This window comes from Citrus clementina, unplaced genomic scaffold (assembly GCF_000493195.1).
Source record: "Citrus clementina cultivar Clemenules unplaced genomic scaffold, Citrus_clementina_v1.0 scaffold_6, whole genome shotgun sequence".
NCBI classification, from domain to species: domain Eukaryota; kingdom Viridiplantae; phylum Streptophyta; class Magnoliopsida; order Sapindales; family Rutaceae; genus Citrus; species Citrus x clementina.
Window position 1 is genome coordinate 207626 of NW_006262139.1, and position 23473 is coordinate 231098.

Consider the following 23473-nt stretch of genomic DNA (forward strand, 5'->3'; position numbering starts at 1 on the left):
GAAGACAACTAATAAAAAAAAATGTAATATATAATAAATTAATTATTAGGTATTCATTCATAATTACCATAAACAAAAGTAAATTATTTTAATTATACATTATTACATGTGAGATAGCGCGTGTGAGATACATTATTGCCTACTAAATAAAATCAAGATGAGCTCTAATTAGAGTTCGCAAGGCTTTAGGCAAAATTTTTTCAGGAGACCTCCTTATTTTCAAAACCTTTAACACTTAAATGAAATAGAAAAGATATCAAAATTCATCCTTATTTAATTATATCTTGAATTTCAACAATAATTAATCACATCCTAAATAATTTTAAAAAAGTCTTTAAAAAAGTAATCAAGAAGATATCTTTTTTATTTCGAGCAAAATTTGTATAAATTAAATAAATAAGAACAATATAAATTTTAAATAAAATATTTAGAATGATAGTACTTAGATGGTTGAGATGATGAATTATTGACCAGATTCACGTTGTTGACCAGATTCACATCCTAAATAAAAAAGTCTTTAAATTTGTTATTGTTGACCAGATTCACGTTGGATTCTCTTGCTTGCTTCTGCTTCAGTCACAAACCGGACTTCGTTCAATCTACATAGATTTTATCATTAAATAATAGTACTTAACTTTTTTAAAATAATAATAATAGTACTCAACTATCCGTGGGTATTTCAGAATAATTATTTAATTTTATTTGACTAAAATTAAATAATCGGATAACTTTAATGATTTTGACTCAGAGAGCAATCTTACCGGCCAACCTCTCACTTTCACTAAAAACTAAAATTAATTTAAAAGATATCTAGTGGTAAATTAGTATTAATTAGTCATAATCACTATAAATAAATATAGATTATTTGAATTATATATTAGTACATATCAGATATATTATTGTGTATTAAACAAAATAAAAAACTATTTAAATATTTGATTAATGATTATTTATCAAATGATTTTAAAATATTTTATAAAATAACCAAATGGTAAAAGATAAATAACCCAACCAATTACTCATGCTTGACTTAGTGCCAAAAACGCGTGGATTGACGTCGTGGTGCTTTGGTCGTCGTGGCTGAATTATTGGTGCATGGTGGTGTTTTGGTCAGTAAAGCTCTGTTTTTGTGTGCACTTTTTCACTCTTCATTCACAAACCACGAGTCCACGACCACAAACTAGGCTTCGTTCAATTTCTGCACATTTTCTTCTTCTTCATTTTTCATAATTTACACTGCTTTTATAAAAATACGATAAAGATGATAATCTTTTATATTTTATTTTAAAAAACTAAATAAATAAAAAAATTATTCCTTATCTCAAACAATACTCATTAAAATAAATTCACTCAAACAAAAGATAAATAATTAAATAAATAATCATAATTAAATTCACACAAACAAGGAACCGGTGTTACTATCAAACTATTCTTGATTCCATTTGCCAATCCATCTCAAGACTTTGAGATCAAATTATATATAATTCAGTTTAATTTAATTTATAGTAAAATTTACTCGTTATCATTTTTTCTATCAAGTAAATTCGTTAAAATGCAAAATGTATCTATGAATTGCTAGCCATCTCATGCAATGATATATAGATAATTAGTTAACACAAACTTTTTATAGCTATTTATCATCAAAGTTGTCAAATATAGAATTTATATAAATAAATCTTAGTTGTAGAATAATTATAATTAAAGAAATATCTAAAATAGTTGCAGTATGTAATTCAATTTTTTTATTAAATTAGAGTATTTTTAGAGAAATAACTAAAAAATAAGGTCTATATAAAACATGGGCATAAGACGACCAACTAATTTATCTATACTTAAATCTACCTAATCATTTATAAAATATTTTATATAATATCAAATGATAAATGACGTCTATGATAAATTATCTATGCTTCTCTAGTGGCGAAAACGTGTTTGCGCGTTCGTGTTAATATTAAACGCGTTTGCCTCTCACTATCAGCAAAAATTAAAATTAATTTAATGACAGCTAATACAAAAGGTAAATTTATATATAATAAACTAGTATTAGATAGTCATAATTACAATAAACAAATGTAAATTATTGAAATTATACAATATTACGTAGGAGATTTTTTAATTGTCTATTAAATAAGACTATTTAAATATTGATTAACAATTAATTATCAAACAATTTTCAAATATTTTATATAATAATTCAACTGATAAAAGATAATTCAACTGAGTTTGACTTTAGTTGCAGAAATGCGTGGATCGGCGTGGTAGTGTTTTGATCGTCGCTAGCTGAATTATTGGTGCTAATAAAAAACAAAGCTTCGTTTTTTGTGTGCACCATTTCACATTGCATTCTCTTGCTTGCTCTTGCTCTTCATTCACAACCCACAACCACAAACTAGACTTTGTTCAATTTCTGCACATTCTTTTTGTTCTTCATTTTTCATAATTTACTCTGTTTCCTTTAACCAAAAAAAGAAAAACAAAATGTCATTCATCGGAGAGGCGGTGCTCAGTGCGTCAGTTGAGTTGCTGATCGAAAAGCTGGCGTCACAGGGACTTGAGCTGTTTACACGGCATAAGAAGTTGAAGGCTGATTTCATCAAGTGGAAGGGAATGTTGGAGATGATTCAGGCAGTGCTTGCTGATGCTGAGGATAGGCAGACCAGGGAGAAGCCAGTTAAGATGTGGCTCGACAATCTTCAGAACTTGGCTTATGATGTTCAAGACGTGTTGGATGAGCTCGAAACTGAAGCTCTGCGGAGGGAGTTGCTGCTTCAAGAACCAGCTGCTGCTGATCAACCCAGTTCGAGTGCAAACACAAGTAAGTTTCGGAAGCTCATTCCCACTTGCTGCACCAACTTTAGTCCTCGATCTATTCAGTTTGGATCCATGATGGCGTCGAAAATAAAGGGGATTACTGATCGGTTGCAAGATATTATTTTAACGCAGAAAGGCCTGCTGGATTCGAAAATTGTAATTTCAGTTGGCAAGTCTAGAGATGTAGGACAAAGATTACCCACAACTTCTTTGGTGACTGAAGCCAAAGTTTATGGCAGGGAAAAAGAGAAGGAGGAGATTATTGAATTGTTGTTGAATGATGATTTAAGAGCTGATGATGGATTCTCTGTTATTTCTATAAATGGAATGGGCGGCGTCGGGAAGACGACTCTTGCTCAGCTTGTCTATAACGATGATCGAGTGCAACGTCATTTTCAGATCAAAGCGTGGACTTGTGTCTCTGACGATTTTGATGTTTTTAGGATTTCAAAATCTATCTTGAATTCCGTTGCTAGTGATCAGTGTAAGGACAGAGATGATTTAAATTTGCTTCAAGAGAAACTGAAGAAGCAATTGTCCGGAAAGAAATTTTTGCTGGTTTTGGATGACGTGTGGAACGAGAACTACAGACGTTGGAGCGAACTGAGCTGTCCCTTTGGAGCTGGTGCAGCCGGAAGTAAGATTGTTGTCACAACTCGCAATCTAGTCGTTGCAGAGAGAACGGGGGCTGATCCAGTGTGTCAATTGAAAGAGTTGTCAGATGATGATTGTTTGTGTGTGCTCACTCAAATCTCCTTGGGGGCTAGGGATTTCAACAGGCACCAATCCTTGAAGGAAGTTGGAAAGCAGATAGTGATAAAGTGCGGAGGATTACCTTTGGCCGCAACAACTCTTGGCGGCCTTTTACGCGGCAGAGATGACCCAAGAGACTGGGAATTTGTGCTCAAGACTGACATATGGAATTTACGAGATAGTGATATTTTACCAGCCCTAAGAGTGAGCTACCATTTTCTTCCTCCACAATTGAAACAGTGCTTTGCATACTGCTCATTGTTTCCGAAAGATTATGAATTTCAAGAAGAGGAGATAATTTTATTGTGGACGGCTGAAGGTTTCTTGGATCAAGAATATAATGGAAGGAAAATGGAAGATTTGGGCCGTGCGTTCTTTCGGGAGTTACATTCAAGGTCGTTATTTCAACAGTCAAGTAATCATGCATCCCGATTTGTGATGCATGATCTAATCAATGACCTTGCTCGATGGGCTGCAGGGGAGCAATACTTCAGAATGGAGGATACATTAGCAGGTGAAAACCGACAAAAGTTTTCTCAAAGTCTTCGTCATTTTTCGTACATTCATGGAGAATATGATGGCGACACTAGGTTGGAGTTCATCTGTGACGTGCAACATTTGCGAACCTTTTTACCGATGAAGTTATCAGTTTTCGGTGAAAATTATTTGGCTTGGAGTGTTCTTCAGATGCTGTTGAATCTTCCACGCTTAAGGGTCTTTTCGTTGTGTGGGTATAGTAACATCTTCAACCTACCAAATGAAATTGGAAACTTGAAGCATTTACGGTGTCTTAACTTATCCAGAACGAGTATTCAAATTTTGCCCGAGTCAATTAATTCATTGTACAACTTGCATATAATTTTGTTGGAAGACTGTTGGGAGCTCAAGAAGTTGTGTAAAGACATGGGAAACCTGACGAAACTGCGTCATCTAAGAAATTCTGAAGCCTATTTATTGGAGGAAATGCCGAAGGGATTTCGTAAATTGACTAGTCTCTTGACGTTGGGTAGATTTGTTGTGGGAAAAGACAGTGGTTCTGGGCTACGAGAGTTAAAGTCTTTGGCGCATCTTCAGGGAACACTACGAATTTCGAAGTTGGAGAATGTGAAAGATGTTGGCGATGCCTGTGAGGCTCAGTTAAACAACAAGGTGAATCTTAGAGCTTTATTACTCGAATGGAGTGCACGGTGTGTTCCAAACCTTGACCAATGTGAATTTGAGACACTTGTTCTTAGCATGCTAAAACCACATCGAGATGTACAAGACCTCACCATCATAGGCTACGGTGGTACAAAATTTCCAATTTGGCTAGGAGATTCCTCTTTCTCAAAATTGGCGCGTCTAGAATTATGTCGGTGCACGTCTACATCTTTGCCATCGGTAGGGCAACTACCATTTCTAAAGGAACTTGATATAAGTGGAATGGACGGAGTAAAGAGCGTGGGGTCGGAGTTTTATAGAAGCAGTTGCTCAGTGCCCTTTCCATCACTGGAGACTCTTTCCTTTTCCGATATGAGAGAATGGGAAGAGTGGATACCTTGCGGAGCTGGTGAAGAAGTTGATGAAGTGTTTCCTAAGCTGCGAATGCTTTCTCTTGTCAAATGTCGTAAACTTCAAGGAACATTGCCCAAACGACTTCTTTTATTGGAGACGCTCGAGATAACAAGTTGTGATAAGTTGCTAGTGACAATTCAATGTCTTCCTGCTCTCAGTGAATTACGAATCGATGGATGTAAAAGGGTGGTGTTCAGCAGCCCACATTTAGTGCATATTGCAGTTGAAGAGGTTTTAGCAGGTCTTTTTGAACAAGGGCTACCTGAATTGGAAAATTTGGAGATTGTTAAAGCTCGAGAGCAGGAATATTTATGGCTGAGTGAAACTCGGTTGCCGCAAGACATTAGATCCCTTAATCGGTTGCAGATTTCAAGATGTCCCCAACTGATTTCCTTGGTAACAGTGGAAGAACATGACCAGCAACAGCCAGAGTTGCCGTGCAGGCTTCAATTTTTGGAATTGAGTTGTTGTGAAGGCCTTACAAGGCTGCCACAAGCATTGCTCACCCTTAGTTCCCTTACTGAGATGCGGATACATGGCTGCGCTTCCCTTGTTTCCTTTCCTCAGGCTGCTCTGCCTTCCCAGTTGAGATCAGTTGTAATTGAAGAATGCGATGCTTTGGAATCCTTACCTGAGGCATGGATGCACAACGAGTTACCTGCCACGTTGGAGCACCTTGAGGTCATTTGTTGCTCGAATCTTGCTTTCTTGTCACGGAATGGAAATCTACCTCAGGCTCTTAAGTACCTTCGTGTCGAAGACTGTTCAAAGCTGGAGTCGTTACCAGAAAGGTTGGACAACACATCCCTTGAAGAAATCGATATTCGCTGGCTTAAAAATCTTAAATCATTACCTGCCGGTTTGCATAATCTCCACCATCTTCAAAAGATTACGATATCTAATTGTCTAAATCTTGAGTCATTTCCCGAAGAAGGATTGCCTTCTACGAAACTGACTCATCTCACTATCTGGAATTGTGAGAATCTGAAGGCCTTACCCAACTGCATGCACAATCTCACCTCTCTTCTAAATTTAGAAATAAGATGGTGCCCTAGCGTGGTATCATTCCCAGAGGATGGTTTTCCCACCAACCTCCACTCACTTGAGATTGCACATCTGAAGATATCAAAGGCATTGCTCGAGTGGGGACTGAACAGATTCACCTCTCTCAGGCGATTCACAATCTGGGGAGGATGTCCAGACCTAGTGTCACCTCCGCCATTTCCTGCCTCTCTAACCGAACTGTGGATTTCAGATATGCCAGATCTGGAATGCCTATCCTCAATTGGTGAAAACCTCACTTCATTGGAAGATCTATATCTCATCGATTGTCCGAAGCTCAAATACTTTCCAAAGCAGGGCCTGCCTAAATCACTTTTGCAACTACGTATCAAAGGTTGCCCGTTGATAGAAGAAAGGTGCAGAAAGGATGAAGGAAAATATTGGCCCATGATTTCCCATATACCTCGTGTCGAAATTAATTTCAGATCAGTTTTTGAATGAAGACCCATCAATTTGATTGTGTAATCATAATTTCAGTCTTTTTCTTTTTTCCACCTGTAATTTAATTGTAATATGAACCGACTTTATCAATAAAAGAATAAAATTATGTTTGGGATTGTCAGCGAAGTTGATAAAGTAAGAAGAGCAGAGGAAAGAAGTAATAGGAGAAGAAGAAACTCCAGTTCAAGGAGGGATGATGTTAGTGAAACTGATTAAATGAGAAGGAACAGAGAAATCGTGTACATGCTGTTATTGTGCTCTTGACAGCAGCTAATCAGCTCACTTAAGCTGACGACGTGGATTAGTTAGTTATTTGGGTTAGCTCTCACGTGTGTGTAACAAATTAGCTAACGAACTGTAACAAGCTCAGCTGAGCTTCTATATATATATATGTGTGTGTGTGTGTGTGTGTGTGTAAGCTGTACTCATGATATTAATGTGAATATTCTATAAGTTTCCAGAATGAGATTTTCTTTCACTTTCTTTTAGCTTTCTCGACTGCCAAACATAAACACCTAAGTTTCTATCAGGGATTCTATGATGCGCTTTATTGTAACTGACTTTTCTGCCGCTGAATTACTGGTCTTGATATTGAAAATTAAAGTCTTCTATAAAATAGATTAAGGCTTTTGTTCTTAAGTCTTCTCCTATTTGGTGGGTTACGTTTTAAATTTTGTTGTAAGTGACTTTTTTGCTATTGAGTTAATTGTGTTTATATTGTTTGGTGAGTTACGCTTTAAATTATTATTTTTTTAAATCTTAAGCTGTCATTTCTCTTATGAGTTGATTATGTGATGGGTATTAATTATATTGTGATTAAAAATTAAAAGTCTTCCATATGGTTAAGGACCTGAGGCTTTTGTTTTTAAGCCTCATACTATCTGGTGTGGTCTTAAATTGTTTCTTTCGTTGATTATATTCAGTTGAAGTACGTGAAATTGTTTTATTCCACGATAATAAGTATAAAACTTCTGTTGAGAAAAAAAAAAAAAAAAGAACGGCATAAGCTATCAATGGAATTTCTTTGAGTTAGTTCAATCTAACTCACTCCAGATGTATAAATAAGGGACCAGATAAAATAAAATTATTCACTCCAGGTTAGCAAAATGCAAGCTCTCCTGAGATTCATGATAAGCTTTTGAAGTGAAAAAGCAAAGAGATGACAAAGGCAAAGACCATGCAGGCAACTAAGAAGGTCATTGAGCAGCAGCCATGCCACAAGTTTTGTTTTTGAAACTGCTTTTGAGCAAAGCTCCTAATTAGGTTGTTTGACATATCCAATCTTATACATACCCACAAAAATTACACTTCAGTGGTATCAAATTCACTCACCAAAAAGCATGCTTGAGAAGAACCTCTACAAGTCTCCTACAGTTTGAGCGTTGTACTATACTTGGATAAATATTAAAAAAAATGAAAAGTGTAAATTTATTTTGATAACTTTTCTTTTTCATATCCTCCCCTTTGTTACTAGTCAAAGAGAATCTAGGATCAGACACATTTACTCGAAACCACCAATGGATATCCATCATCACCAACAATTCATGTACAATCTAGCAAAACCTTACTCTTTGATCACACGTAACAAATAACCATACACAAATCTTCATATTAAAACAAACAAATTCCCATCCATCATTTGTTCATTAGAAAATGAAATTTAAGATTCTTTTTGACTCACAGGCATGCTACCCGTTGTCCTAAACTAAGTCTCAGCACATCATTTTTGAGCATGACCGAAATCACCTACAAGAAAAATCCAATTTCAATAAGGGGTTTATGCTATTGACAATTACCCTCTGAATCCGGATAGGCATTTCTCAAGCCTAATTTCACATAATTTAAATGTACAAAGCTACCATGTATTTGTCTTAGTTGTGGAAAGATTAGCAAGTGTCGATAATTTAGGGATTCTTAGCTATTTTCTTGTTATTTGAATAAAATAGGAAAATACCATAAATCAGGAAAGTAGATACACTATGATTTTATGGTCCTAAAAATTAGCCCTAGAATTGCTCTCTAGTTTTCCTATTTATTTCTACCGATCACTGTGTTTTGTAGAAAAAAATAATAAGGAAAAGTTCTATAGCTTTGTCTCTCTGTTTTTCCTTTTTTACTACATGGTATCAGAGCTTTAGGGTTCGGCCATGAACTACAAAGCAGCCATGGTTGGCTCTAATTCGGCCTCCTCCGACGCTAACAGCACTGCGACATCCTCTGAAGGGATTTCCCAGCCATCCCCAATTGTGCCTGTTAGTGAAAACACCTTACAAATGACCATTCACAAGTTAAATGGTAAAAATTATTTAGAGTGGTCGCAGTCTGTGCGTTTGGTGATTGATGGCAAAGGCAAACTTGGATATTTAAATGGAGAAATTCAACCTCCAGCTGCTGATGACCCAAAATTCCTACAGTGGCGATCAGAAAATTCAATGGTTACCGCCTGGCTTATTAATTCCATGGAACCTACTTTGGGAAAGCCGTTCATGTTTTTGCCAATTGCTCGTGATGTTTGGGAGGCTGTTAGAGAGACATACTCAGACCTAGAGAATCATTCTCAATTATATGAAATAAACACTCGGATGTGGCGGACACAACAAGGTGATAGAGATGTAACTGCATATTATAATGACATGATGATTTTGTGGCAGGAATTGGATATGTTTGAAGTTGAGGTATGGGAGAGTCCAAATGATAGCGGTTGATACGAGAAAAAAGTTGAGCAAAGTCGAGTGTTTGTATTTTTGGCAGGACTAAATATAGACCTTGATGAGGTTCGAGGACGAGTTTTGGGGCGAAAACCTCTGCCCTCTATTAGAGAAGTTTTTTCAGAGGTTCGTCGCGAGGAAGCTCGGAGACATGTGATGTTAAAGCGAGTAGAGGAACCAAAGACTGATCTTGATGGTTCAGCCCTTGTAGCTCGTGGTAAATGAGCAACAAGGAGATAGACGAGGAGGCAAACAAAGGCCATGGTGTGATCATTGTCGGAAACCGTGGCATACACGAGAAAGTTGTTGGAAACTCCATGGAAAACCTGCAAATTGGAAGAAGAAATCGGGTGACGATGCTCGGCCAGCAGGAGATAATCGTACTTTCCAGGTTAGCACCACTAATCCAGAGCAGCAGTCATCCTCAGAATCTCTTCCTTTTACTAAGGAACAAATGGAGCACCTATACAAGATGTTTCAATCCCAATCCATAGGAAATTTTAGTTCATCTTGTTCTTTAGCCCAATTAGGTAATATTTTCACCACAACCTTTACCTGTATCAATCCAAACACCTCCTGGATATTAAATTCTGGAGCAACTGATCATATGACTGGGTCCTCGCAGTTTTTTTCTTCTTATTCACCTTGTGCAGGAAATCAAAAGGTCAAAATAGCAGATGGTTCCTTTGCAACTGTTGCAGGGAAAGGAAAAATTATTATTTCTCCTCTTCTTACTTTGAAAGATGTTCTTCATGTTCCTCATTTGTCCTATAATCTCTTGTCAGTCAGTAAATTAACTCGTGATCATAACTGTAAAATTAATTTTTGGTCCTCTCATTGTAAATTTCAGGATTTAACCTCGGGGAAGACGATTGGGGATGCTAGGCAAGATGGTGGCCTCTACCTCTTTAATAATGGTTCAAACTTTGGAAGGCAAGACCAGCAGACTTGTTTCAATTCTATTTTCAGTAACAATGAGATTATGTTATGGCATTTTCGGTTAGGACATCCAAGTTTTCAGTATTTAAAGCAGTTATTACCCAAATTATTCATGAATAAAAATGCTTTCAGTTTTCAGTGCGAAGTTTGTGAATTAGCTAAACATCATCGTGCTGTTTTTCTGCCACAACCATACCAAAAATCAAAACCATTTACTATGATTCATAGTGTGTATGGGGCCCTTCTAGAGTGGCAACTTTTTCTGGAAAACGTTGGTTTCTTACATTTATTGATGATCATACTAGAGTTACTTGGGTATTTCTGCTAAAAGATAAATCTGATGCTGAAAGTGTGTTTAAAAAATTTTATACTATGGTACAAACACAATTTCAGACTCAGATTAAGATTTTTCGAGTGATAATGGCAAAGAGTTTTTTTATCATGTGTTAGGGATTTTTTTTGAGAAAAAAGGAATTATACATCAAAGTTCTTGTATCAATACTCCACAACAAAATGGAGTGGCTGAAAGGAAGAATAAGCATCTCCTTGAAGTTGCTAGGGCCTTGAGCTTTACAACTAAAGTTCCAAAGTATCTTTGGGGAGAAGCTATTTTGACAGCCACATTTTTTATAAATAGAATGCCTACAAGAACTTTAGGGTTTAAGACACCAATAAATCTTTTCAATGAATGTTTTCCAGCTTTAAGGTTAATAACAAGTATTCCATTAAAAATTTTTGACAGTATTGCTTTTGTTCATAACCATGACTCTAGAAGAACAAAATTCGATCCAAAGGCACATAAATGCATTTTTGTAGGCTATCCTACAAATCAAAAAGGTTATAAATGCTTTGATCCAGTTTTGAAAAAAATGTTTGTTTCTATGGATGTCACTTTCTTCGAAGGACAATCATATTCTCACAATTTTCATTTTCAGGGGGAGAAAAACAATAGTGAAAATGATATGTGCTTAAATGATTCTGACTTAAACATTGAATTTGATTGTATTAATAATGATGTTTTGCCGAAAGAAAATGAGAAAGGGAATCCAAATGAATCAACTGTTGAAAATTCTAGACAACCTCCGTTAATGCCATCACATAACCAAAATTCTGGAATGTCAGAGATGTGCACGAAACGGTATAAAGGTCTTGTGTATTCAAAGGAGTACCTAGAACAAAAAAAGAAGAGGAACACTGTCCTACAGCATCACCAAGAATCTGACCAGAGGTTGGATCATGAAAATTCTGACAAGAATCCTCCAGGTAATTTTGAGTTAAATTCCTCAAATCAAAAAGATCTTCCTATTGCTCTTAGGAAAGGTGTTAGGTCTTGTACTAAACATCCTTTATCCAACTTTATTTCTTATAAAAATGTGACCCCTTCCTTTCGTGCCTTTATTTCACAAGTCTCTAGTGTGGTTATTCCAAATAATGTACAGGAAGCTCTAAAGGTTCCTGAATGGAGGGAGGTTATTTTTGAGGAGATGAGAGCTCTGGAGAAGAATGCTACTTGGGAAAAAGTTGATCTACCACAAGGAAAAGGTGTTGTTGGTTGTAAATGGGTATTCACTGTGAAATATAACTCTGATGGGTCCTTAGAACGATACAAGGCTCGACTGGTAGCGAAAGGCTATACACAAACTTATGGAATAGATTATTCTGAAACTTTCTCTCCAGTGGCTAAACTAAACATTGTTCGTGTTCTTTTGTCAGTTGCTGCAAATCTTGATTGGTCTTTAAATCAATTAGATGTAAAGAATGCTTTCCTCAATGGTGATCTTGAAGAGGAAGTCTACATGGAGCCTCCACCGGGTTTTACTGAGAAGTTTGGATCCAAAGTATGTAGACTTAAAAGATCATTATATGGTCTAAAGCAGTCACCTAGAGCTTGGTTTGAAAGGTTTACAAAGTTTGTGAAGAGCCAGGGCTATAGTCAAGGACAAGCAGATCATACTCTCTTTACAAAAGTCTCCACCAAAGACAAGCTCTCGGTTTTAATCGTTTATGTAGATGATATAATTCTGACAGGAGATGATACAGAAGAAATGAGCCGATTAAAGCAATGTTTAGCTAAGGAGTTTGAGATAAAGGATTTGGGGCAATTAAGATATTTCTTGGGAATGGAAATTGCAAGATCAAAAGAAGGTATAGTGGTATCACAAAGAAAGTATACCTTGGATCTCTTGAAAGAAACTGGTATGAGTGGGTGTAAGCCAGCTGATACTCCAATTGAAGCAAATGTGAAGCTTGGAGAAGTGAAAGGAGGAGTTCATGTGAATGTTGGCAGATATCAAAGGTTAGTTGGGAAGTTGATTTATTTGTCTCATACTCGACCTGATATAGCTTTTGCTGTAAGTATGGTAAGTCAATTTATGCATTCTCCTTGCGAGGAACATTTTGAAGCTGTGTTTCGAATTCTTCGTTATTTGAAAGCAACTCCGGGGAAAGGTCTGTTTTTTGGTAAAAATCAGCAAAGGGGAATTGAAGTTTATACCGATGCAGATTGGGCAGGTTCAATCACTGACAGAAGATCAACATCCGGATACTGCACTTTTATATGAGGTAATCTAGTTACTTGGAGGAGCAAAAAGCAAAGTGTTGTTGCTAGAAGTAGTGCAGAAGCTGAATTTCGTTCAATGGCTCAAGGAGTGTGTGAAGTACTTTGGTTAAAACGGGTTCTAGAAGAACTTAAACAGCCATTTAGTCTCCCTATGAGGTTGTACTGTGATAATAAATCAGCTATTAGTATAGCCCATAATCCGGTGTTACATGACAGGACAAAGCATGTTGAGATTGATAGACATTTTATAAAAGAGAAGCTTGACGAAGGGATAATTTGTACTCCTTTTGTTCCCACTGTGAAGCAGCTTGCAGATGTCTTCACCAAGAGCTTGATGAGACAGCCATTTGAACTTCAAGTTAGCAAGTTGGGCATGATTGATATCTTTGCGCCAACTCGAGGGGGAGTGTCGATAATTTAGGGATTCTTAGCTATTTTCTTATTATTTGAATAAAATAGGAAAATACCATAAATCAGGAAAGTAGATACACTCTGATTTTATGGTCCTAAAAATTAGCCCTAGAATTGCTCTCTAGTTTTCCTATTTATTTCTACCGATCACTGTGTTTTGTAGAAAAAAATAATAAGGAAAAGTTCTATAGCTTTGTCTCTCTGTTTTTCCTTTTTTACTACAGCAAGATTACCATATAACAAGTGTTGCTTTTAATCTTCGGTCCACTGAACCCCATGTTTCGCCTAAAGATAATATGCTCCAACGGGACCTCTACCACCCAGCTCATAAAGTTCTGGTGCAATATTGTTCTTGTCTATTCCTGTAAAACTGGGTTTAAAATATTCCATGCAGCAGATCGCTTCTCATGAAGAGATGGTTGTCGCCATTGACAACATCAAGAAGAAGATGTTCGTATGAATCAGGCACCTCCACGTTATACCTGTAGTATCAACACAAAAGACAAGCACACGAAGGATATCAACACAAAAGACAAGCAAAAACAGAACAAGTTCCATAAACTGAAGTGCTTACTTAGCCTTATAGAGCAAATTAAGCTCTGAAGCATCCAATTGCAAGCCTAATCCTGGAACTTTATTGTTGACTCTGACTGGAATGGCCTCATCAAGCACATCACGTAATATTAGTTCATTTGTGGCAAGGTCGATGTTATGCCCAACACTTTCATGATAGATGTTCCCTGGAACATGTCGAAACTGTATATGTATCTCCACTCTACATTATATGGCTAACGTTGGTGAGCACATCCCATATTCCGAAAGAAATGTTGGTTTAAGCCAACTCCGTCTTAACTCTTAGAGACGACAATCATTAGTTTTGGCTCTTTATACAAAAATCTATGAATTACAAGTGTTTGATAAATAAAAGATTGTTCAGTCAGTAATGAGATGGGCATTTCATTTTACAAGATTACAGCCTTTTCACTTCCATAATTAGTGCATTATCTTGATCGTTGAAGTGAAGAGAACAATTATAAAAGTTATGAAGCATTGAACTAGACTCTGTGAATTAGGCCATAAATCAATGATAATAATAATTTGCACAAGTTTAATAAACTTAATCAATTTAAATCCTCAGTGTGTAATGAACATGCATTTATTTATTATGTAATTGTAGTTGCCATGGAATGAGATCCATATGAAAAATCAATACGTCAAAGACTTGGAGATGTCTACGAATTGTCGGAACAACATACAGGATGAAACCTACACAAGTGATGCTTATCTAAGTTGTTGGTTGCACTTGAGCCAAAAAAATCTGTTACCACAGTGTGTTGTACAAGTTGAGAAAAAAAAATCACGTTCACTCGATTATACAAGCAGTTGCTTATGTTAGATGCATAATTTAATTGTTTATGCATGATACAAAGTGATGGTTATCTGGAAATAAATGAGTAGTGGTACCTATTTCAGGTATTGCACACTTAATCCACTGCAGAATTCTTGTTTGTATTGTTCTTGGAATTGTAACAAGAGAGACTGACATGTTAATGTCATAATTTCCTGATTTCCTCTCTTGAATTCGTTTTTTAATTTTATGGTTTTAAGAAATATTGTAAGCTGTAAATCTGAATGTGAATATAAGCTAAGGGTTACACTTACCTCACAAGCCATCTTTTTAAGGGTGTGCTCTAGGTTCCTATCATAATCTGGCAATGTACAAACCACGAAAATGTCTATTAAGGCATAAACAGCAAAACTGAAATAGCTATTACCTGTGTTTGATTAGTCCCATGCTAGCTTTTATTACAAAAGGCACGCCATCCCAACGTGCATTGCCAATGTATAATGCAGCAGCAAAATATGTGGGGGTCAGGCTGTTCAATTTAACATCAACCTTGTCACCAGAAGTATCTTTATAATGGCCAAGAATGACATTGCATGGCTCCAATCTGCAGATTGACCTCAAAACTTTGACCTGAAATGACATTGCATGGCTCCAATCTGCAGATTGACCTCAAAACTTTGACCTGAAATGAATGAGCTTCTTATCAACATGACCACTTGCAATCAAATTTTGTTGTACTCATTTTCCACTTTTGAGGAAGCAGGCTTAGAAACAGAATATTTGTTAGTATAAAAGGACTTTTTAGAGAAAGGTGGACTAGATGTCCCTCCTCACAAAAAAAATATATAAAAAACCTTCTACAAAACTTTCATTAGAATTAGGCTCTATAAAATAGCCTCTGCAAAAGCAAAATCATTTGCATGCTGCCGCACAACTTTTTTGGTTGAAAAACCGTGAAGTTCTATTAAAATTATGCTCACATGGATACAAAAATTTGAGCATTATCTCATAAAAAATATTAACTTCTTCCAAAGGATTTTGTAAACTCATATTTTGTTTTTACAATCACATTCACATAAGCTACAACTTGATAAACTGATGCCTTTCTACCTTTCTCCAGATTCAATAAGACATATGAAGTAAGGGGCATGCACAAAAAGTTAGCAATTTAACAAGTGTACTCCTCAACTTTATTGCCATGGGAGAGTGGAAATAGATTACCAGTGCTTTCTAATCTTGCTTCCGTATCTTTTTTTTTTAAAGGAGACTTAAACACATAACGGACTGGCTGTCTACTAAGAGAATAAAAACTTGGACTATTTGTGCCATACAAAAGTATACCCAATCACCCCAACACAAGGCTAGGATCAATTGCAATCTTACTTGCGCATTACACGCAAAAAATTAACCAAATTGATTTTGAATAAAGTAGATCATCTTGCAGAAAGACAAGGTACCTTTTTGTTCCGGATATCTTCACCGTTGAGATTTATAGGGGTTCCATTGCAAGCAATGCTATGGTTTGGAGTATATGACTGTGCACTATGCCTTGGACGATCCTATAACCATCAAAATACCTCACATAACCAAAAAAATACACAACATGGTATTGATACCGTATAATGACATAAGGATAAGATAATTGGCATTTTTAATGAAGATAAAATGAATTATTTGTATTTAGTAAAATGAATTATTTGTATTTAGTACCTTCCAGATTACACGCCCATCTCTTCTGACAAAATGACCTGTATGAAAATTCAAAGAATTAGTGCCCATCATTAGTTGCACAAGTAAATGTCATTGCATTTAGAGGGAAAAAAAAGGACAAAATTACAGGTATATTGTGGATGTATGTTTGGCTCCATAATAGCTCAAAAATTAGAATACAGAACCTTAATACTGTAAGGTTCTCAATGAGATTCCTTCCTAGAAGATAATCTATCCTGAAAAATTGGAGAAGTACGAAAATTAAAATTGAATGCATGCACACAAATAGATTATTATAACTAATGTGCTTACTCACCTGTATAGTTGCTCTTCGTGGAACTTGGAAAGAAGAGCATTTGTCAGCTGATGAGAAGACAGTGCATCAAACCCAAAAGGTTTCTCGATTATTATACGGTTCCAGCCCTTCTAGGTTTGAGCACTGATGGCAAGAGTGGCTGCAACATCCAGAAGTGCTTATTGTGGCACAGATTGGTAAAATATCTTGTTTGCTTCAGATCCCCCCGGAGGTAGGTGAGCTGTTAAAAAATCAATTATTGAAAGCATCCAGCTTGAATATTGATAAATGAAATCAACCCATATTGATTTTGCTTCTAGCTAATTACTCTTAGTCGAAATGAAATGCTTTAACTTTTAGTTCAAGTAACTTGAGAAAAGAAATGACAAAAAAGAGTTGACTTTTAAAGTATGAAATATTAATTATACAGAAAGGAAGTTGGTGTGGTTAAAGTATGAATGTACACAAGTGAATTAAGTCTTACCACATTATCTCATATACTATCTTTGCAGTAATTTCTTTCTTGCTCCTTGTTTTTACGAAGGAATAATTAAGAAGTGTTTTTAACAATGAAAAATATATTATCTATTATCTTTTCAGAATTTAATCCAGAAAACCAACCCATACACAATCATTACTATAAAGTCATTTAATAATAGTCACAAATAAGAGTATAATTAATAAGTTTTGTCATATTATAGTTCCAGATTTATATATTATTTTGTAATAGCTAACAATACAACAAATAAAACTATCATGCAATACGGTGATTTGCACTCTAAGATATGAATATGAACTAAATAATATTAACTATCACACATTACTACTATTAATGTCTTTTTTTCCCTTTGTTTTTAATAAATCTTTAGGGGTAAAAGACAGCACATGAGTTCATCTTTTATAATTATGATTGAAAAAATAGAAGAAAAATTAATCTTTCATCAGGTACCATAAGATAAATCACTAGACACAAAAAGCTTAAGTTATTAGGTAACTGGCTAATAGCCCAACAATTTGAGACCAATAATTTTAAGATCATGCCTAATAGTTCCATTATAACTTTTTTTCCTCCAGGCTCCAGGTAATACTAGTAAGTTGCATAAAATAGGAAGCACGATAAAGCTAGATACTTGTAAACAGCAATGATTTGTGATTTTATCAACCCCACCTCGATATGCTCCATCAAAGCGCTGAGCTTTAACATCCCTTCTTGGCTGTCATAGCCACCATTAAAATAATATGTTCTACTGAGAAAGGCATCCATTTTGTCCCCACAGTTTTCTCTGAAAAAATGCTAGAATCATGAGGAACAAATGCCATATTAAACTTCTTCAATTCATTCTATTCCAATTATACAACAATCAAACTAACTTGACAGATTACATCGTGAGCCTTAGTTGCATTTATTTCGACTTAACACATTTTCAAAAGTCTAATGCTTGTCTAGATGCAAATCCCTTTCCATAAGCAATGGTTACATATTTACATAGTTGAGGGTCCTTCAAAAACACACTCATAATTCCTTTAAATCAGTAAAAACCCCCCCCCCCCCCCCCCCCCCCAGCAACTAGCTAACAGAATGTGACATGTAGCTAACCCACCCCTTTCCTCTTTTTTTTCCCTCTTTGAAAACTTTGGTGAATGTAGCCAAAAGAATCCCAAAGTCATAAGTTGATGAACCATCAGCATGTAAATAGCTGCCAGCCATGAATTACAATCATTTAGGCAGCTTTTAGCATTTGTGCACGAAGCATTCGAAAATTATAAGGGACGGTAATTTAACTCATTCAAGGACTTAGAATAAGAAACTGAATGGCAGGAACTTGAATTTGTTTGGCTGCATGAGAACCATACCGATGATCAATGCGGCAACTCAAAACTGAAGCTGTGATGGACCTCAAGTCTTCATCAATCAAATTCTTTCTTGAATAACTAACAATTCCCACATTCTGCAGGCAGGAATGATAAAAATAATAAAAAAATGGAAATTCACCAATATTTTAGGGACAAGTTTAGAAAATGGTAAAATATTGATGAAAACAATATCTTTCATTCAATTTATCAGAACATCTCATTTTCCTTGCCATATTAGAAGCAAGTCAAATATGTTTTGATGCACATAACAGCATAATTGGATTAATGATCCAGAAAAGTAAATACATAGTAACTACAACAATGAAAACAATAGGCTTGGTGAAAAAAGAAGACTGTAGCTGTAGCAACTCTAGATAAAAGGCAAAGAGGCCTAACAAGATATAGAAATTGTGGTACTACCTCAGGAAGAAAGCCACTGTAATAGAGAGCAAATAATGCTTGGAATATCTTCCTTCTTGCTAGCTCACCAGTGGCTCCTATCACAGCAATGCAAAGTGAAGATGCTTGATCGCTCTGAATGGGAAAATTTGGGGAATGTGCTTGTAATTGTGAAGTTGTTCTTTTCGTTTCTACGACGGAAAATTAAGTTCCACAATCTAGAGATTGTAAGTTTCCAATTCCAAGATATGAGAAAATGAATATACCAAGGTCAATTCACATTGATAGACGTAACAAATGAAAAAAATAAAGAGGTTAACTTAGAATAGTCTTTACCGATCATTAGGTACAGATAATGTTGAAACTTGAGAAAAATAGTGGTAAGATATTTTTCTTATTCATAGAAGTTGCAATCTTTACATTATATACTAGTCTGACTAGGCTATATAAGGAAGCTATAGGAAACTAGGAAAAATAAGCTATACAAGGAAAGGAAATAAATATATGCTATACAAGGAAAAAATAAATACATGTGCACAAAATTAGGCTATAATCTCTGACCTATAATCTCTGACTTTCAACACTCCTTTCGAATCTCGTCCATCATTTGATAAACTAGTTTCTAGATGACTATCTAACTTATCGTTATCTTGATTCTTTATAATCTTGGACTCACTCAGTAGTCCATGCTTTTTACTGCAATGCTTAAGGTTCAGTTTGTCGAGTAACCATAGCTTTAAGCAACAAAACCTTTGGCATATAGTGGCAGAACCTCTATAGAGCACAAAATGATCACTGGTTACTATGTGAATATTTTTTGCTGCTGCCTAGATACAACAAAAGCAAGAAAATTGTGCCTTGGCATAACTAGTGTATGACTCTATTATACTAGGAATTTAGCAAATATAGTTGTACTCCCCCTTTGTAAGGCTCTATCATGCCAAAGATGCAACAATTGTTACCTGACAAATTAGTAAAGCAAGGTACCGAGTTTTCCTATGTAATAACAGTAACAAAAGTGAAAATGTCAATGCATATAACAATAGCATGCGTGAGGTGCTTTCAGATACTGTGACACAAATTGAAGTGTTTCAATGTGTAATTGGACACAAAACTCATTGGAAGAAGCAAAATCAAATTTTAATTGCTGAAAAATCCCAATGAAATGCGCTTAATCAAGATTTGTATATCCTTTTATTTTCAACACAAAGAATTATGCCAATTGAAAACCAAATACACATTATTAATTCATACAAGACAGTTCTTTAAGATCAACTGCAAATTTCAGTTTCCGATCATCATTTTCGAGAAACCAAACAACCCATATACAGTTTCAACAAAAGTAATCAAGCAAACAAAACTTTTTTCAATTAAAAAAATAAATAAATAAATAGACAATCCCATGTATAGAAAGCTAACCGGGAATGGTGCTGGAAAATGTGAAAAACGACATTGACGTCCTCCGTTTCGCTATTCAGCTACTTCAAGGGTTTAAGGTTTTTAGTAACTATAGGAATTATGAAATAACATAAAAAAGAATCATCAATTACTTGGAAGTGATTGAAGTTGATGTAGGTTTGATGGTGGATGATGAAAGTTGACTTTCTTTACCTGCTGACGCAGGTACTTCACTTCCTCGCATACTGCCGTTAGTAAAAATATATTAGGAGCCGGCTAAGTTACGTTTAACGTAACTTAGCCAAAGCCAATATATTAACAATGAGCATCATATAAAATTTATTAATAAATCAAAAAAATTAATAGTTTATTAAATTATAGGGTTTATGTATGATTTAATAACATATATGTTAATCAACTAAAAAATTATTGCATTGTACTAATCTAATATATTAACAATGAATTAGTCCACTAATTATAGATTAAATTAACAAAAAATAAAATTCTTCTAATTTCATAATTCAACCTCGAAACTTCTAGAAACAACAAGTATTGCATTACTCAAATTAAATAAATTAGTTGCAATATTATTTTAAATTTTTGGGAGATTCAACCCCTTTTATGCTTTTTTTTTTAAATACTCAAAGTCTAAAGCCATTTTTTTTTATTAGTGCTCGTTTGATATAGCTTATCTAATAGTCGTAAATGTTGATTTAATTCCATAAGCTCTTATCAAAATTTTTGTTATTATTTGGTTGTTTTTTTAGTAAGCTCTTATCAATATTTTTTTTATTATTTGGTTGTTTCTTTAGTAAAACTTTTAAGATTAAATAAATTATTTTTCCTCTACTAAGAAAAGCTCAAATTTTGAGTTTTTGGAAGTAGAGGTTGAAATATTTTTTATCTACTAAAATGTTTAAAATATTTTTTACTTATTATATAATCATATTTCATTCTTTTTATAACATAATTTTAAAAAAAATTTCTATTAAAATAATTTTACAATATATAAAAAAAATTTCTATTGACAACTAAACAAGAAATTTTTTTTGGGTAAAAGCTCTACTTGTAAAGGATCTACTAGCAAAATTCTAACAAAATAAGTTTTATTGGAAAAGTTATACCATATAGAGCCTTAATGCAACGAATAAGTGGTGAGATACAAAACTCATGACCATAAAACATTAGAGGAAAATTCGAGCACTCATGAATTTTATTATAATGGAATCATGGAGATAAAAATCCTACAACAATTAGGATATCATTATATATATATATATATATAGTGCAAAGGCTCTATTTGGTATAATTTTTTAAGGAAAACTTACTTAATTATAGATTTTGTTAGTAGAATTTTTATAAGTAAAGATTTATTTAAAAAATTTAGTTATTTAGTTGTCCATAAGGGTTTTAATTAAAAATTATAAAATAAATTTAATAGGTAAGTTTATTAAAGTTATATTTTAATAAAATAAAAATAAAATAGTCAATAAAATAAGGATATTTTAGACACTTTAATATAAAAAAAAATTTAGCCACTACTTTCAAAAATCTAAAATTTGAGCTTTTATAGTAGAGGAAAAATAATTTACTTACTTTTTAAAAAATTTTCTTAAAAAATAACTAAACAAAAATAACATATTTAAAAAGAATTTATGAGATTAAATAAATATTTATGAAGATAAGTTATAACAATAAAAAATGAGTTTTTGTATTGTTTATTTGTTCTCATCAAAGGCTCAGATCAAACTTTAACGTAACCGATTTCTAGAGGCCCATTTATATATCATAAACTGTAAATCCTAAAAAAAAAAGCCGAATTCTCTTGTTTTATTTATGAAATCCACCATCATACGTCCATCATAATTATTTGTTAATCAGTGTGATTAATTTTCTATTAAAAAAAATAAATAAAAACTTCTAGTGCCACGATTTCATGCGATGGCTGTGATGATTACAAATTGACAACTATTCTTAATAAATTTATCCATATGACTTTAATTAAAATAAATGATAGTCATGGGTCATACTCACCCATAATATTAATATTTATCAACCAAGACATACATATATATGTGTGCGTATAATAATATTTTTTTAAATTAATTGATGAAATAAGTTTCAACATTGACCGACTTTAAAATTTATAATAAAAGAATATAATTTGTAACAAAAAATAGGCATATTTTTTTTAAATTCGTTTTTAGATATTATAAATCTTAACTCTACTTTGATATTTGGTATATCATTATCTCGTATATCGATGTAGATTAAATATTATAATTTGACTCTTAACTAAAAGTTTATTAATTACTCTTAGTTATACGTTTTTTTATTTTTTGTTTTATGCAAATCAAATAATAACAACAATAATAACCAAGCATTTATAGGAATGGCTATAACATATAACATCATGTTCATGTGAACCCAAACATTCCTGACCAGAGTGCCTTTTTTATTTTCCTGCTAATTTCAAAAATAAACAAAACAAAAATCATGGGGAAAATCCCAAAAACAGACAGCCCATTGGATAAACAAAACAGTAGAAGTACAGTCAAAGCAACTTTTAACTTCACTGCTGGCAACATCTTATAATTGAATGTACACATGATGTACTGATGTCATGTAAGTCACTTTACATGTAATAAAACAAAAAGACAAACAAATATAGAAACTATCTTTTTCTTTTTCTTTTTTAATTTTAATTTTTTCTTTTCTTTTTGTGTCCTTCGAAAGTGACCCTCCACTCATATTTGTTTATATTTTCTCTTTAAAATATTTACATCGCTGACCGAATAAATTTTAATAAATTCATTTTCCAAAAAGAAAATTTTTGCTATTAAAGATGCCTATTTCCTCCAACTTAACTAATTTGACCAGTTAGCTACTTATGAAGACTTACCTAATTAGCTCGGTTAGTTAAGTTATTTATGAAGAGAAAATTAATTAGTTAAAATAAATATCTATGTCCTATATGGTTAGTTTTTTTGCTAGAGCATCACCAAATAACTTTTCAAATAAGATCACGTCAATATTTAAAGTTTCAAAAAAATCCTCCAATTAAGATTTTTTAAATAAGAATTGATTCTCTCTCTTCAAATTTAGAGAGTTAATTTTTCCATCTTCAATTTATATTTTATTACTTTTTATTGAAGAAAGAGAAAAGTACTTTAATTGATATTGATTTTTTTTAAAAAATAATTATTTAATTAAAATAATATTACTTAAAA

General features: G+C 33.9%; 1 protein-coding gene and 1 pseudogene across 1 annotated transcript; one reads left to right on the plus strand and one right to left on the minus strand.

The window, feature by feature from the left end:
* The first annotated feature begins 2235 nt into the window (after nucleotides 1–2235).
* On the plus strand, nucleotides 2236–7001 carry LOC112097230 (putative disease resistance RPP13-like protein 1). Its single transcript, XM_024181972.1, has one exon. It carries the CDS (start codon nucleotides 2479–2481, stop codon nucleotides 6619–6621), a length of 4143 nt encoding a protein of 1380 aa, XP_024037740.1. The 5' UTR covers nucleotides 2236–2478; the 3' UTR covers nucleotides 6622–7001.
* A 5827-nt stretch (nucleotides 7002–12828) lies between these two features.
* LOC112097442 lies at nucleotides 12829–20448 on the minus strand (annotated as a pseudogene).
* Between the last annotated feature and the right edge of the window lie 3025 nt (nucleotides 20449–23473).